Raw genomic sequence first — 16,267 nt, forward strand, 5'->3', positions numbered from 1 at the left:
GGAACGCAGCGTGCAGCTGCCGCCGATGAAGAGAAGCAAGAACATGTGCGGGAAGTGCTACGCTAAAACTTCTTGCTTCATATATCACAAACTTGCCGACGACGGTGACGGAGAGTCGAGCGGCATGGACAAGCAGTTTGACGAGGTGGTCAAGCATCTTGGACCAAAGCATCAAGATTTCTTCCTCAAATGGGAGAACCTCTTGACGAAAGAGGAGAAGGAGACGCAAAAGCTGAAGAGAGAACTCTGGACAATGGTCAGCCAGGACCGAGAGAAGGTGGGCAGGTGCTTTTCCGATGTCATCATTGAAGAAGGCTCCTGGTCCGAGGACTTGGGGACCTCAAAGATCAACCGTTTCACCTACACCTTCATCAAGCGAGTACCGAACCCGGGCCATTCCTTCTTGGAATCCCAACTGGCTGTTGGAGAGCCCATTGTCGTCTCTGACGAGCAGGGCCACTTTGCTCTTGCTTTGGGCTACGTCACTGCTGTTCGCAAACAGAGAATCAGCGTGGCGGTTGACCGACGCCTCCACAACGCGCGCATCAAGCAGCCCGGCTTTGACGAATCCAACAACCAGGTGTTTGCCAGCATCATGGAGGTCGTGCCCGAAGGCTGTACCGCGGATCAGTCCCAGGGCAAGATTAAGCAAGCGCCTATCCGCTATCGACTTGACAAGGATGAGTTCAGCAACGGCATGGCTGTTGTCCGAAACAACCTTGTCCAGACCATGGCCGAAGGCGTGTTTGGGGCGCGAGAGATCCGCCGTGCTGTCGTGGACCTCGTTCCCCCGAGATTCAAGGCCGCCCCTACACAATACGTGGTGGCCGGCGGGGAATCACTCAACGTGGACCAGCGTAGAGCCATCGAGAAGGTGATGAGCGCCCAGGACTACGCGCTCGTGCTCGGCATGCCCGGGACAGGGAAGACAACCACCATTGCACACATCATTCGGGCTTTGGTGTCGCAGGGGAAGAGTGTGCTCCTCACCTCTTACACTCACACCGCAGTCGACAACATTCTCTTAAAGCTCAAGGACGACCGGACCCCGATTCTTCGGCTCGGCGCTCCCGCCAAAGTCCACCCGGATGTCCAGCAGTTTGCGATTTTGGCTGGTCAGCCCATGAACTCTTTCGAACAGATCAAGGAGGCGTGGCACGACACGCCGATTGTGGCAACCACGTGTCTCGGTGTCGGACATGCGCTCTTCAACGAACGCACATTTGATTATTGCATTGTCGACGAGGCGTCTCAGATTACTCTGCCCATCTGCCTGGGACCGATCCGAATGGCACGGACATTCGTCCTCGTCGGCGATCACAACCAGCTTCCGCCTCTCGTCCAAAACGAGGAAGCCCGTGAGGGCGGTCTCGATGTGAGCCTGTTCAAGCTTCTCTCTGATACACACCCTGATTCGGTGGTGAACTTGGAGCATCAATACCGCATGTGCGAAGACATCATGACCCTCAGCAACACCCTGATTTACAAGGGGCGTTTGAGATGTGGCACTGAGGAGCTGAGGTCGAAGAAGCTTGATATACCAAACATGAACGCACTGAAAACGCACCATTACGACTCATCATCGATGCTCAGGCCGGGGACACCGAGATCGGTCTGCACATCAATGGCTGAGAGCCGCTGCTGGCTCCGAGATTTGCTGGACAGCGAGGCCCGGGTGAGGTTCGTCAACACGGATACCCTCCAGCCACTCACCCGGGAGGAGGCAAAGGGCAACCGGATTGTCAACCCCGCCGAAGCACGCATCGTTGTTCAACTTGTCGAGGGCCTACTCACGGTGGGCGTGCCCGACGGAGAGATTGGAGTCATGACACATTATCGCTCTCAACTCTCGCTGCTGAAGCATGGCCTTCGCGCCCACGTAGGCGTGGAGATGCACACCGCCGATAGATTCCAAGGGCGGGACAAGGACGTTGTCATCCTCTCGCTGGTCCGCAGCAATGAGAGTTGCAACATCGGCGAGCTGTTGAAGGACTGGCGACGCATCAACGTGGCCTTCACTCGTGCCAAGACCAAGCTACTCGTTGTAGGAAGCAAGAGCACGCTGAAGGGCAGCGGGAAAGAGGAGATGCTCAGCAAATTTATCAGTCTCATGGAGGAGAGGAACTGGATCTACGACCTGCCGTCCGACGCTTTGGATAGTCACTTCTTTGACGACACAGCAACGCAGATGACGGCCAGCGGCATCTCACCAACCAAAACGAAACAACACCGCAGCCCCAGAAAGGGGCCCAGTCCAAGAAGGGCCCCGAAGCTGGGCATGGGAGTCGACAAGGAGAATCGTCGACCCGAGCCCAGGAGGGCGAGAATTGGAGAAAAGGTACTTATGAAGGATAAGGTCATTCTCAGGGATATACTTAATGACATGACGAACGGGGCTTATTGAAATACGTATGGGTTTGGAACACACGGTATGGGCTTGGTATAGCAACCGCCGTCAGGATTATGGGGTGCAAGGCGTTTGGTTGGCATTGCTGGCGGCGCAGCCTGGGAGGTTAGAAAGGACCACGTATACACAGGAGACGGTCATACGTAACTTTTTGACAATTCTTACCTCTTGGATTCGATGATTACACAAGGAACAAATGCACAAGTGATTGTTGTTGAGTAAGAGCGGGCTTGGCGAACCTCGTAAGCCGGCTGAATTGCTCGCATGAGAGCCATCCAATCGTTGGGAAGACCAGTTGGGGTTGCAGACCAAGACCACGTTGAAACTTGATCTCAGAGACGGGCGTCTGCCGCAACTCGGGATCTCAGCAGCACGTGCTGATAAACTCACCAATCGGTTCCGTCAATTCTCATGATGATCCTTTTCCGTGAACAAAAGAAGCAGGCGCTTGCCAGCTTGTAAGGGAGCAGCATGCCGTAACCGCTCAATGCGGTAAAGGGCCGGGCGGGCGGGTGGAGCCGGAGAGGTGCACGTGATCTGGATGACTAACCATCCCGACGTGGGCCCGAGAATCCAACTCCAATCCAACAAACCTCCCCGTGTGCCAACGACGCAAACTCCGACTACCGCGCGCCCGCGACAGCTCCTCAACCACCCCGCTCACCCATCACCGAAAACACGTCAATTGGGACGCCCGGCCTCCCCTCGTCACCCTCCCCCGAACCAAGACCCAGCCGACTCACGATGCCGGCGATACGCCCGACCGCGGCCATCCGCGCCGTCCGCGCCATCAAGCCCACCGCTCCCTCCGCGAGGGCCTTCTCCGTGACCGCCCGCCGCGCTGGCGGCGGCTCCGACTTTGACCCCCCTTCCGGCTGGCTCTGGGGCCTCAAGCCCGGCGAAAAGTACGAGAAGGAGGGCTGGGAGATGCCCTTCTACACCCTCTTCTGCGGAGGCATCCTCGCCACCGGCGTCGTCCTCGCCTTCAAGCCTGATACCTCGTGAGTGCAGCCCATTTTCGTTTTGTCGGATGCAGCACATGCAGCTCGCAACGGGCCCCTACCTCTCCCCTCCCCGGAAACCCTCACCTGCTGCTCTGATGCCCGGCTGGGAGCTCGGGATGAGGTAATTTCGATATCGGGGGGTGCCGCGGACCTCGGCTAACGTGCGGGGATGTAGGCTCGACACCTGGGCCCTCGAGGAGGCCAGACGGAGATTAGAAAAGGAGGGCATCCTGCCGGACCCCGAGAAGTGAACGGTGCCCGACGAGAACACCCTGCGCGCGCTTTCGATGGGAGACGCAACCCCCCCCGAAACTTTTTGAAGCATCTGGGAGCTTTTGGCCCGGCGGCGGTTTGAGAACTATAGACATGGATTGAAACGGAACAAAGAAACCCGAGCCGCGAGGATGGTACTAAGTCGCCGAAGGGGGGACGGAGAGAGATGTGAGAGAGCGAGAGCGAGAGAGAGAGAGGGAGAAGGGAAGAGAGCCAAAGAGGAGAGAGCTCGTCGATCACCGGCGATGTCCCTTTTTCCCCCGGAAAAAAAAGTGTACATGACCGCCGCCCTTGAACTAGTTTTTTTCCTTTTTTTCCTCCTTTTTTTTTAACACTGCGGAGACTTTGTGATCTTTCGCAGGCCTCTCGAATGATTAGATTTGCATTGATGACGTCTGACCTTTTGAATTGTTGTTCTCGTTCTAGAGCTTCGTGGATATTGAAAGTACGGTTTCCATGTAGCTGGATGCTTTTGAGATGAGAGTGATGGGGTCTTGTATTGTAGGTCAACGTTGAGTCTGGGGTTATCCGACTTGGCTGTGACTCAGTTCAATTGCACCGCTTAATCAACACACGAAATCCACAATGTTATATAGTTAGCATTCACCAATGGTCAACTCTCAAATGGTCAACTATCAAATGGTCAACTATCACAAATGGTCAACTTCGCGAATGAGCAGCTTCACGAAAGAGCAACCATCACGAATAAGGAACTTGACGAATGAGGTTCATTCGTCCGAATATGTATTGCTTCTTAAGATTAAGCAACAGGCAAGAATACGGTTCACTCATGTGCAAGCGAAACAGTCTGTAACTTCAAACACTTCTATTGCACACGCTTTCCTTTGGATATTTACAAATCTATGCGCCGTTCTATCGGACCCATGCTCTACTGGGCAACGTAGGCCCACTCGTGCTCCTCGTCGCCGTGCTGTCTCGCCTCCATCCATTGCTTCATCTTCAACGCAATCTCACCGGACTCCTCGGTCTCGGCGAGACCGCAGTTGATGGACTTGCCCTTCCACGCGATGGTGCGGATGGGGCTGACGATGGCGGCGGTGCCGGCGCCAAAGGCCTCGATCAGGCGGCCCTCCTCGGCGGCCTCGTCGAGCTCCTTCATGGTGTACTTGCGCTCCGAGACCATCCACCCCTCGGGCACGAGCCTCTCGCGGGCCAGGGTCAGGACGGAGTCGCGGGTGACGCCCTCGAGGATGGTGCCGTCGAGGGGCGCGGTGACGAGCTCCTTCTGGCCCGTCTCCTTGTTGCGGATGGCGGCGAACATGTTCATGGTGCCGACCTCGGTGACGTACTCCTCCTCGCCGAAGAGCCACAGGTTCTGCTGGTGGCCGCGGCTGGCGGCCTCGAGCTGGGGGAGGATGCAGGGGGCGTAGTTGGCGCCGAGCTTCTTGTCGCCAACACCGCCGGGCCAGGCGCGGACGGCGTAGTCGGTGGCCTCGAGGGAGATGGCCTTGAAGCCGGTCGGGTAGTAGGGGCCGACGGGGGAGGCGATGACGTAGAGGAGGGCGGAGCCGGGGGGGCCGACGCCGAGCGTCTTCTGGGTGCCGATCATGGTCGGGCGGAGGTAGAGGGAGTAGCCGCGCTCCTCGGGGATCCAGTTCTTCTCCAGCTGGACGAACTTGGAGATGAGCTCCATGAGGCTGGTGGGCTCGAAGGTGGGCAGGGCGATGCGGGCGGCCGACTTGTTCATGCGGGCCATGTTCTTGTCGGGGCGGAAGAGCCGGACGGTGCCGGCCTTGTCCTTGTAGGCCTTCATGCCCTCGAAGCACTCAAAGGCGTAGTGGAAGACGCAGGTGGCGGGGTCGAGGGAGAGGTTCTGGTACGGGACGATCTTGGGGTCGAGCCAGCCCTGTTCTTGGTTCCACTCGACGGTGAGCATGTGGTCTGCGGCGGCGGGTTAGCAACGGCAACGGCTCCGGGAGAGGGGGGGCTGCGGCGGGGGTTCTGACCGGTGAACTTGCGGCCGAAGACGAGCTCCTTGGGGTCGCCCAGGGTTCCGGGGGTCTTGGTCGTCTCGATCGTGAGCTTGGAGGCGTCGAGGCCGAGGGGCTTGGCGGCGGAGGCGGCCTGGGGCTTGACGCTGTAGAGTCTCGCCGACTGCCACGCGGTGGCTAATCTGGGGGAGGCGGCGCGGGGCGATCTGAGGGCGCCGGCCGCGCGGGGGAAGAGCTGTCGCATCATGGCGGCGGTGTTTGTGGTTTTTGTTTTTTTCTTGGGTATAAACAAAAAAAGGAGGTGGGAAGTTTTTCAAACACTTCAACGGCTGCGTGTGGGAATCCGCCCGAATAAATACACAAGAGGGTGACTCTTTTTTTATCTCCAGAAGGAACAGACACTGAAACCACAGATGCCAATCGTCAATTGCGGTCAACGGCGAATCCAATTGACCAATCCAGTGCCTGGTATATGCAGAGAGTAGGGCGCAATTTGAAGGCGTGGAGGTCGCGGAGGGCGCAAAAGAGTCAGAAAATCGGAGCGTTATCGGACTCTGCGCTGGTAAAGCCGTTGCTTTCCATCGCCGCCTGCTGCTCAGGGTCCCGGCTCCGGAACCGTCCCGCCCTGGTGCAGCAAGGTACCTAAGGTAAAGTAAGGTGCAAGCTGTCCAACGGGGGGGAAGGTGGGCTGGCTTAGGTCAGCGGCTGCTGTAATTGGCCTGGGGCGATCCTGCGAACACCCCCCGGCCCCTAAGGGTGGGCTGCACCCAGCTCAGGTAAGGTGTGCCCAACTTATTCGAGATTCGGCTACCGAGAGCCATACGCTGCAGGGGGGGGCGGCACTGTGGGATCATCGCTAAAACATGGATATCTTGCTGATTGGGCTTGGGACATTCTTGCCTATCAGCGACGTGGAAGTTGACGCGGCCAGACCTGAACATCAGCTTTGAGCCAACCTGCCAACCTGCCAAACTACCCAAACTGCGCCCTGCGTCCCCCTTCACTCGAACCAGCCACGCGAATCCCGGTGCGGTGCATCTACAAAGCCTCAAAGGTGGTCTTTCTCGACATTGTTGCGGCGTGGCCCCCCCCCTGCCCGCCCTGCATATCGCATTCACCTTCGCCTTCGTCGACAAAGGCCTCCTCCCGGTGCGCGCAATTGACAGCGAGGTCCCGCTTGGCGCAAACTCCATATTAGCCCCCGTGTCCGTCATGACGATCGAGTCCCCTCGGATCCTGTTTCCTCCGCCTTGACGACGACGACGACGACGTTAACAAGCCACGACCATGTTCTCCTCGGCCCTCAAGTCGATATCCTCGACCAACATCACCGCCAACTACTCCATCTCCTCGACCCAGACCTCGACCGCCGGGCCCTGGAAGATATACGACTGCAAGAAGAAGTCGACGGGCAAGCCCTACAGCGTGTTCGTGTTCGACAAGAAGTCCCTCGACAACCATGGCAACACCCTCGGCCGATCGAGTGCCTCCGCCTTCAAGCGGGCCACGGAGGAGGTCATCGAGCGCCTGAAGAAGGAGGCCTCCAGCTTGGCGAAGCTCAGGCATCCGAGCATCCTCGAGCTCGTCGAGCCGGTGGAGGAGACGAGAGGAGGCGGGCTGCAGTTCGTCACCGAGGCCGTCACGGGCTCGTTGGCGAGCTTGCTGCAGGAGAAGGATGACCAGGAGCGGAGCGGTGGGGTTGGCGGCCGGTCGAGCCGCTACGTCACCGAGGACTCGGACGGCACGCGCCGGCGCCGGGAGCTGGAGATTGACGAGCTTGAGATACAGAAGGGCCTTCTCCAGATCAGCAAGGCGCTGGAGTTCTTGCACGAGAACGCGGGGCTGGTCCACGGAAACCTCACCCCGGATGCAATTATCGTGAATGCAAAGGTTGGTGAACACCCCCCCTCCCTGCCAGCAAGCTCAATCCACCCCACGTGGAGCTTGTCCCGTAAACTCTGCCCCTGCAGGCCATGCCACCTAGAATACTCGACGGAATACTAACTCGAGGTAGTCGGATTGGAAGATTAGTGGTCTCGCCTTCTGCGGCCCGTCCGAGGGCTCCAACAAGCCGACATCCTTCCAGCCCATTAGTCTGTCAGAGGTGCTGAACCCGGACCCTCGGCTGCCTCGGTTTGTGCAGCTGAACCTCGATTACACCTCCCCCGACTTTGTCATCGACAACAACTTTACAAACTTTGCCGACATGTTCTCGTTGGGTCTGTTGGCGGTGGCTCTCTACAACTCGCCCCACCGATCCCCCATAGAGGCTCACGGCAGCTTATCAACATACAAGAGGACATTTTCGTCGTCATCAACAGTTCCGTCCACCTCAAACAATTTCTTGTCATCACGGCCCCTGCCCAAAGAGCTGTCCACATACGTCCTGCCGCGGCTCGTCACTCGCCGGCCGGCGCAGCGTCTCACAGCCAAAGAGTTCCAAGAGAGCGAATACTTTAACAACGTGCTTGTCTCGACCATCCGCTTCCTCGACGCTTTCCCGGCAAAGACGCCCGCCGAGAAAGCTCAGTTCATGCGCGGCCTTGTCAAAGTCATGCCCTCGTTCCCCAAGACGGTAATGGAGAAGAAGCTGCTGCCGGCACTGCTCGAAGAGATGAAAGACAAGGACCTCATAGCACTAATCCTCCACAACGTTTTCACCATTATCGACCTGCTGCCATCCGCAAGAAGGGTGTTTGCTGAGAAGGTACGGCCGAGCCTCAAAGAGACCTTCGCGCCGCCTCCCAAGAAGGACCAGGCCCCCGAGAGGGACCCCACCAAGGACGCCGGGTTGATGGTTGTGCTCGAACACATGTCAACGATTTGCAACAACTGCAACGGCAAGGAGTTCACAGATGGTGAGAAGATCCCGTCGCAGAACCGTCACACGGCGGTGCCGGCTAACACGAAACAGATATCCTGCCGGTCGTCTATGCGGCCATCGAGGCACCAACACCGGCGGTGGTGGACGCGGCTCTGAGAGGCCTGCCGTCCATCCTGCCGGTGCTCGACTTCAGCACCATCAAGAACGAGCTGTTCCCCGTCATTGCTGCGGTCTTCAGCAAGACCAGCAGTCTGGCCATCAAGGTGCGCGGTTGCCAGGCCTTCGTGGTCCTGTGCGGCGGAACGACAGACGAGCAAGACGACGGGCTCGATGCTTTCGGCGCCGCGAAAAAGAAGTCGTCTTCGTCGAGCATGCTGGATAAATACACAATGCAGGAGAAAATCATACCGTTGATCAAAGCCATCAAGACCAAAGAGCCGGCCGTCATGATGGCGGCCCACGGCGTTCTGCGGGTTGTGGGCGAAGCCGCGGATGCCGACTTCGTCGCAATCGACATCCTCCCGATCCTCTGGCACATGAGTCTCGGGCCCTTGCTCAACCTCAAACAGTTCCAGAGCTTCATGGATCTCATCAAAAAGCTGTCCAAGAGGATAGAAGACGAGCAGACCAAGAAGCTGCAGGAACTGTCCGGCAGCAACGGCAGCACGGTGGTGCCCAACGAGGACTTCATGGGCTTCGGCGGCGTCAGCGGAACCACGTTTGACCAATCCAACGGGGGTACCGAGGACGACTTTGAAAGCCTGGTCAAGGGCAAGACGACGCGTACATCAACCTCGGATGCCTTCTCCAGTTGGGAGGAGACGCCCGCCGCTGCCAGGGCCGTGTCGCCCGGGAGCAGGTCCGCAACTCCGGCGTTTTCGTGGTCAAGCCCAAGCCCGACGCCAGCCCCTCCCCAAGCCGGTCCTTCATCGTCTTCGCAGTTTGGAGCCCCCAAGCCCCAACCCGCGTTCCGCACAGTGACGCCCGATTTGGGTTCGTTTCAGACAATGACTCCGACGTCGACTCAGTTCTCAAAGCCCCTACAGCCAATAACACAATCCTCATCGCAACCAACAACGCAGGTGAGTTCTCCAATGAACTGGTCTACGGCGTCGGCGGCAACCTCCAACCCGTGGTCGTCGTCGGCATCGAAGCCGGCGTTTTCGCCTGGCAACTCGATGTCGCCACCTCCGAACTCCGCTTTTGGCGGGTTAAGCTCGCCCATGTCCAACATGTCGCTTGGCGGGCAGAGACCAAGCATGTCGCAGTCATCTTCGTTTTCGTTGCCACCGCCCCCGGGCAACAACAACAGCAACAACACTCTCAGCTCGTCCGCGTCGGCCGGGTTTAGCTTGCCGCCGCCGCCCGGTCGCACGCCGGCGCAGTCGGGCATGGGTGCATTCAACAAGCCCGCAACCAACAACGGCATGGGGATGATGAGTCAACAGCCGATGGGCGGTATGAACAGCATGGGCAGCATGGGCAGCATGGCGCCACGGCCGGGGATGGGGATGGGCGGGATGGGGATGGCGTCTGGTGGGGGCATGAACAGCATGATGAACGGCAACTCGAGCATGAACAGCATGTCTGGCCTCCAGCAGCAACAGCAGCAGGCGCCGCAGCAAAAGAGCGGGTTGGATAAGTACGAGAGTCTCATTTAGCGGTTTCTGGAAATAGCGGCATGGTTGCAGCCCGGGCACCCCAGTGTTGTTTACATGATACACAGAGTTGATAGAGTTGCGGTTTTCAGGGCGCCAAGGACCGTGCCTGGATTTTTCATTTTTTCCGTGGACGGTCGGGGACTGGGAATGTGAAATGAATCAAGGTTGATCTGGGACGCTTGACAGCTGAGCAGTTTAATGAGTAGAGTTGACGAGATAACCTTTTTTGAATTTTTCTCTTTCTTTCTCGTGCTAGTCTGTTAGATTTCTAGCACAGAGAGAGAGAGAGAGCTGACCAAAGGTGTACGACTCATGAAGCCGCAGATGCCGCGATGGCTGCGGGAGGACAAGAAGGAATAGTGTTCAGTGCATGTTTGGCGGGCCAATCACCCCCGCAAAGTCAAGATTTTTGTGAGACGTGGACTGAGCAAGTGCTGGAGTGGCACATGACGGCGATGGCCGAAGATGGGGGAAACTAGTAGACTAAGATTGAGTGTACCTGGCGACTTTTTTTCATTTGATTTTTTAAACCTATACATGGCAAATCACACAAGTAGAAGAGTGGGGGAGGATTGGTAGAAACGAGCGCATGGCCCGGCAAGTAGTTGCGTACGACTCTCTCTCTCTCTCTCCCTGGGTTGATTAAACGGTGTTTTGGGAAAGGAACGGATATGTTTCAAGAGGGGGCGAAAGGCGTCCATGATGCGATGATTTGCGGAGAGGGATTTTATTTTTATTTTCAGCTGTTAGGTTCGGCATTGACGACCGAGGGGGGAAGGGCCCCGCTCGTACCGGGCGGCGGCGGTGTTCAGTTGTGGTAAAACATCTCGACCCAACACACACCTACGCAAGCGCTCATGCAGTTGACGGGTTGAGTAGGGGGATAGGGGAGTTGGGAAGAAAGAAAAAAGGAGGGTATCAGGGCCCCTTGGCAACTTTCTTATTCTGGCCATTGGAACGTTCGTTTCGGGGACTATGGATGGAAATCAGACATACACTTTGGGGAAGAGAGAGAGAGAGAGACTGAAGTAGTGAGAATTGAGATTGGCAATTGGAAAACTGGAAGATGGAGAGTTGCTATGCTGTGAATAGGGGATTGTCGGCGTTATTTTCCTCCAATCCCCCAGCTGGCCGCGTGGCGTTGTAAACATGTTCAGCGTTCCGTTTCTAATGCGACAACTGATGGGTTTTGTCCGGGCAGAGAAACGATCCGTGTTTCCCAAAGCGACAGTTTGAATTATCGCTGGCCCTCCTCATTTCGAGTGTGTGTCTTTCTGTCTCTCTCTCTCTCACTCACTCGCCTACTCACTACTTACTTTCTAAGAGGCGTACGTTCGCTGGGTCAACTAGCGTTTTTGTTCTGGTAACGCAACCAGCCGGGGTGTGGCCGGTCACATGCGGTACCCAAAAACAGGAACAGAGTTGGCTCGAGGGCATGGTTGGCGCGGGCTCTAAATGCGTGGGCGAGCACCGTCCATTCAAAGTGACTTTGGCGACTTTGATGATGCGATGCACATGGCGGGGCTGAGCAAAAACATCTCTGGGGTCTCCGGGGGGCATGAGCCAACGCGAGGTGAGTTATTTGTATGAGTGAGCATTATATTGCGTCAACCCCCCGAGCTTCCTTCGCCTAATGGGGCATGAAGCATTTTGATAACGGCTGAAGAGAAGCGGTGCGTTTTGGATGCTGCCCTCGATCGACTGACTCTACGGTACGGTCCTGGAGCGAGGTAGGCAAGGTAGATAAGGGGGGGTGGTGGTACATTTTTAGCGCCAAGGAGTTAATCATCCTGGAAGCGTCACTCGCTCGGATCAGACAAGCCAAGCCCAGGTAGAGAGATAGAATGAAGGTTCGCCCCCCCTCCTCAAAGTCAACCCTCACGACAAGAAGAAAACTCGTCGAAATGCCCCTCCACGAAAGGGCCAGACAAATTCCGCAGTTGGTGCCCGTGAAGCGCAATTACCAATATGGCTGGAAGGCGATGGAAACACGGGACTTATGAGACTATCGCCGATGGGTAGAGGTAGGTAGATCTGGGCGGTGGCACGGTGAGGTGAGCATGACAGTTTGATTGGGGACCGGCCTCGTGTACGTGTGTGTCTCTGGACCCAGTCAAGCCCATTAGTCCCGCCACCCCGGTCGGGCATTAGCCAAAGGAGTAAAGGTAATGATTATATCACGTTACGGCTGGACATAGCATGGCGGGACCCTCAGAGGGCATTGCTCGCAATCGCAGCAACACGCCAAGGGGCTGACCAGCCGTCGTTGCTGTTGTGTTGATAAACAGGAGACGCCGAGTTTCATTTCAGGCCAGGTTCCGAAACTCGCTCTCTGATGAAAGGGAATGCGGTAGACGATGGATGAAGAAGTGGATGATGGATTGATGGATGGATGCGTTTGGTTTGCCAGGTTTGGTTGGATGGAACGGACTGGAACTGGACTGGAACTGTACACGTTCACGCCGGCCACGCACACGCTACTCTCACACGCACATTTGCATTTGTATTCGCAGGGCGACTCTCTGTACTGTACCGCGGGTTTCCATTCCTGTCACTCCTTGCGCCCATGTACCTTGCTTGTCTTGTTGGACTGGGCGAGTGAGTAATTGACTGACTGAACTACGTGCTGCGGTGGCACATGCGTCGCCCGTCAAATCACTTCTCATCTGTCGGCGTAAAAGGCAAAGTACCAGCGTCCACTCTCTCTACCCTATCTATCTAATTAATAAATCTGTATTTGCATTTGCGTCTGCATCTGTCTGTCTGAGCTGAGCGTTACCCGTCTACCGTCTACCGACTACTAAGACGGTCCCCCCCTGGTCAACCTTTTTTGCCTTTTTGATTGCCCTTCCCTTTTCTACCTGGCTTGGTTTCTGGGCTGGGCTGGGCTGGCCGTCACTCAGTCAGTCATTCATTCGCACTCGTTGATTGATCCATCGTGCTTCTGCTTTCTTTCTCTCTCTCTCCATCTCCATCCTCTCTCTCTCGCCCATTCGCCTTTTTTCCCCTTCCTGCTCTCTCTCGCCTCGCTCCGTGTTTCCATTTCCTCCCTCCGGAACTCACGTCCCTTCTCTGCTGCGAAGCTTTTCTCCCCCTTCTTTCCCCTTCGCTTGCTAATTGCTTGCTTGCTTACCTACTACTACTATTACCAACCTTTTTTCTCCCCTGGCTTGCCGTGCCTTGCCTTGCCTTGACTTCCACTTTTTTTCCGGCCCATCCCATCCCATCCGTGAATCCAAATTGGAACCCATCCATCCCAATCAACCATCAATTCCAGACTACCGTCCCATCCGTTCCGTCTCGCTCGGTCTATTTTTCTCCCACCCCTAACAAACCTTGCAACTCTTGTCTCCCTCGCTCGCATCAAACGCAACTCGGGGAAAACAACACACTCTCTCTCCTCCAGACAGACTCATTCTCTCGTCGACATTCCCTCAACTGGCCCCCGTCCCAAACCAGACAAGACCAGACCTGACCTGAACGGCCGTTGCTCCATCGCCGCGTTGATCAACCGACTGACTGCACGCTCTTCTTGTCTCTTGTTAGACAAAGACCAGGGCACAGTGCCATCTCCGTCACGCCACCCAGGGAGATAACCGACGAGTTTCGAGCGAAAAGGCGGAACTCGGCCTGCCAACCTCATTTTGCAGCCAAGGCATCCTCTTTTTTTTCCCACACCCTTGAAGGCCCGACCGTCTGTCTGTCTGCAACTCTGTTAATTCTTCCTCCCATCAAACCACACAAAACCACCACAGGACTCTTGTTCTTTTTGTCGGTTTTTCATCTTCCTCCCCCTCCCCTCCTCGGATCCCATCCGTATCTTCAAAAGTTGGCTCTGCCTTTTTTTTTTTCTTGCGAGCCAATTTTCCAACCCGCCCACCGGTTTCCCTCGCCTCTCTTCCGGCAACTCTTGTCGCTCTTCATTTCCCCTTCATAGAGCCCATACCACAGCCCGTCTTTGTCCGGGCTATTTTCTGCCCTGTCTCACAATAAACGCATCGACCGGTCGACAGTCACGCACCCATCGAGCAGACACGTACGCCCGCCTACTCTGCTCTGACCCAACCCAACCCAGCTCAGCTCAGCTCTGCTCTACTCTGCTCTGCTCAGCTCAGCTCATTCCCATCTCATCACATCTCACAAGCCCGCCCGCATCTATCTGCCCCCTCGCGTCGCACACTTTTTCCATCAACAGAAACTGAGTCGGCAAAACTCGCCGCCGCGGAAAATGAAGACCCAACGGGCGGCGACAAAGGCCGTCACGGTCAAGAAGCGCAACAACAACAAGTCAAAGGGCGCGGCCTACAAGGTCGACACGTTCAAGGTCCCCGAGAACCCAACCCTCGAGGACATCAAGCACGCCGTCGGCCTCCAGGAACTCGAGGAGCGCGTCAGGGACGCCAAGGAGTCGTGCTGGGAGACCGACTCGCTGCTGGAGGACGCCATCGCGGAACTGGGCGATGCCAAACTCTCGTTGGATGGTAAGTCACCCACAGTCACTCAGAGTCACTCACTCAATCTCTTAATCTCTCTATCTCTTTCTCCCTCTCTCCCTACATCCGTCATCTCATTAACCGGGCATGACAATTTACTACCGCTTTTGGCCTTGGATTACGTGTTTTTTTTTTTCCTTCCCACCGTTGCCTTATTATTTTTATTTTTATTTTTTTTAGCCCTTGCTTCGATGCTAACTCGCCCCCCAAAAGACCCCGACAGCTGCACGCCTGATGAGGCCATGGGCCTGCGCCACCAACTCAGAGCCCTCGGTCCCGCAGAATTCTGTAGAAGAACCGTGGATGCCGGCCGCTACACGGCCAAGAAGTTGCTGTCGGCTTTCGGCCTGAAGCCGCCCGCGTTCCTCGAGGGCGCCGAGGACGAGGCCTACTTCAGCCTCTTGTCGCTGGCCATCAGCCGGGAGCTGTCCAAGCGCGCCAAGCTCTTCACCTACAACACGGTCGATGACGCCGTCACGCTACTGCAGAGGAGCCACAACATCATCGTCCTCACCGGCGCGGGCATCTCCACCTCGCTCGGCATCCCCGACTTCCGCTCAAAGGGCGGCCTCTACTCGCAACTCGAGCACCTGGGGCTCAACGACCCGCAGGAGGTGTTCGACATCTCCGTCTTCAAGCAGGACCCGACCATCTTCTACACGGTCGCCAAGGACATCCTGCCGTCGACGAACCGCTTCACGCCGACGCACGCCTTCATCTCCATGCTCGAGAAGAAGGGCAAGCTGCTCACCAACTACACGCAGAACATCGACAACCTCGAGGCCAAGGCCGGCATCTCCCCCGACAAGCTGATCCAGTGCCACGGGTCCTTCGCCACCGCCACGTGCGTCCAGTGCGGCTTCAAGTGCGTCGGCGAGGACGTGTTCCCCGACATCAAGGCCGGCAAGATCCCGCGGTGCCCGCGGTGCGTGCAGAACCTCCGCCCCAACGGCAGCGCGAAGCGCAAGCGCTCGGCGGGCACGGAGAAGAAGCGGCGCCGGTTCAGCTCCGACGACTCGGCGTCGGACGGCGAGTACGACATGCCGAGCGCCGGCGTCATGAAGCCCGACATCACCTTCTTCGGCGAGGCGCTGCCCGACGAGTTCAGCCGGCGGCTGACGGAGCACGACCGCGAAAAGGTCGACCTCGTCATCGTCATCGGCACCAGCCTCAAGGTGACGCCCGTCTCGGAGATTGTGAGCTGGCTGCCGGCCAACATCCCCCAGATCTACATCTCGCGCCAGGCCGTCGGCCACATCAACTTCGACATCGACCTGCTGGGCGACTGCGACGTCGTCGTCTCGGAGCTGTGCCGCCGCGCCGGCTGGCCCCTGGAGCACGAGATGGTCCCCGAGGACCAGGTCATCGACGTGAAGCCCGACGGCGGCTGCGTGAGCAGGCACATCTTCGAGGTCGTCAAGCCCGACGAGTTCGTCAAGCCCGCGGCCGCGAAGCCCAAGGTCAAGACGGAGAGGAAACCGAGGAAGTCGGCCTGATTTTTCGATTTTTTTGTTTCCTATCCGATAACGAGACTCTACGACTGCCGCCGCCGCCGCCGCTTCCTGGCTCTTGTTCTTTTTTTTTTTTTTTTTTTTTTTTTTAGTTTGTTACTGTCTTCTTCCGCCTCCCGTTGTCGCTTTCTTTTCCTTGCTC

At 57.0% G+C, this 16,267-nt stretch overlaps 4 protein-coding genes across 4 annotated transcripts; 3 read left to right on the forward strand and 1 right to left on the reverse strand.

Annotated features, from left to right (window-relative positions):
* Positions 1-3,151: 3,151 nt before the first annotated feature.
* On the forward strand, positions 3,152-3,662 carry EsH8_X_000187 (ESSS subunit of NADH:ubiquinone oxidoreductase-domain-containing protein; the record flags this gene model as incomplete). Its single annotated transcript, XM_083274275.1, has 2 exons — positions 3,152-3,408; positions 3,587-3,662. 2 exons carry the CDS (start codon positions 3,152-3,154, stop codon positions 3,660-3,662), a joined length of 333 nt encoding a protein of 110 aa, XP_083119667.1.
* Positions 3,663-4,573: 911 nt separating this feature from the next.
* On the reverse strand, positions 4,574-5,883 carry EsH8_X_000188 (branched-chain amino acid aminotransferase; the record flags this gene model as incomplete). Its single annotated transcript, XM_083274276.1, has 2 exons — positions 4,574-5,586; positions 5,652-5,883. The coding sequence occupies 2 exons, from the start codon at positions 5,881-5,883 to the stop codon at positions 4,574-4,576; spliced, it is 1,245 nt and encodes a 414-aa protein (XP_083119668.1).
* A 1,040-nt stretch (positions 5,884-6,923) lies between these two features.
* On the forward strand, positions 6,924-10,121 carry EsH8_X_000189 (kinase-like domain-containing protein; the record flags this gene model as incomplete). Its single annotated transcript, XM_083274277.1, has 3 exons — positions 6,924-7,526; positions 7,651-8,494; positions 8,551-10,121. The coding sequence occupies 3 exons, from the start codon at positions 6,924-6,926 to the stop codon at positions 10,119-10,121; spliced, it is 3,018 nt and encodes a 1,005-aa protein (XP_083119669.1).
* Positions 10,122-14,349: 4,228 nt separating this feature from the next.
* EsH8_X_000190 (DHS-like NAD/FAD-binding domain-containing protein) lies at positions 14,350-16,110 on the forward strand (the record flags this gene model as incomplete). Its single annotated transcript, XM_083274278.1, has 2 exons — positions 14,350-14,602; positions 14,828-16,110. The coding sequence occupies 2 exons, from the start codon at positions 14,350-14,352 to the stop codon at positions 16,108-16,110; spliced, it is 1,536 nt and encodes a 511-aa protein (XP_083119670.1).
* Between the last annotated feature and the right edge of the window lie 157 nt (positions 16,111-16,267).

Source organism: Colletotrichum jinshuiense, chromosome 10, assembly GCF_051148585.1.
Source record: "Colletotrichum jinshuiense chromosome 10, complete sequence".
Taxonomy (NCBI): domain Eukaryota; kingdom Fungi; phylum Ascomycota; class Sordariomycetes; order Glomerellales; family Glomerellaceae; genus Colletotrichum; species Colletotrichum jinshuiense.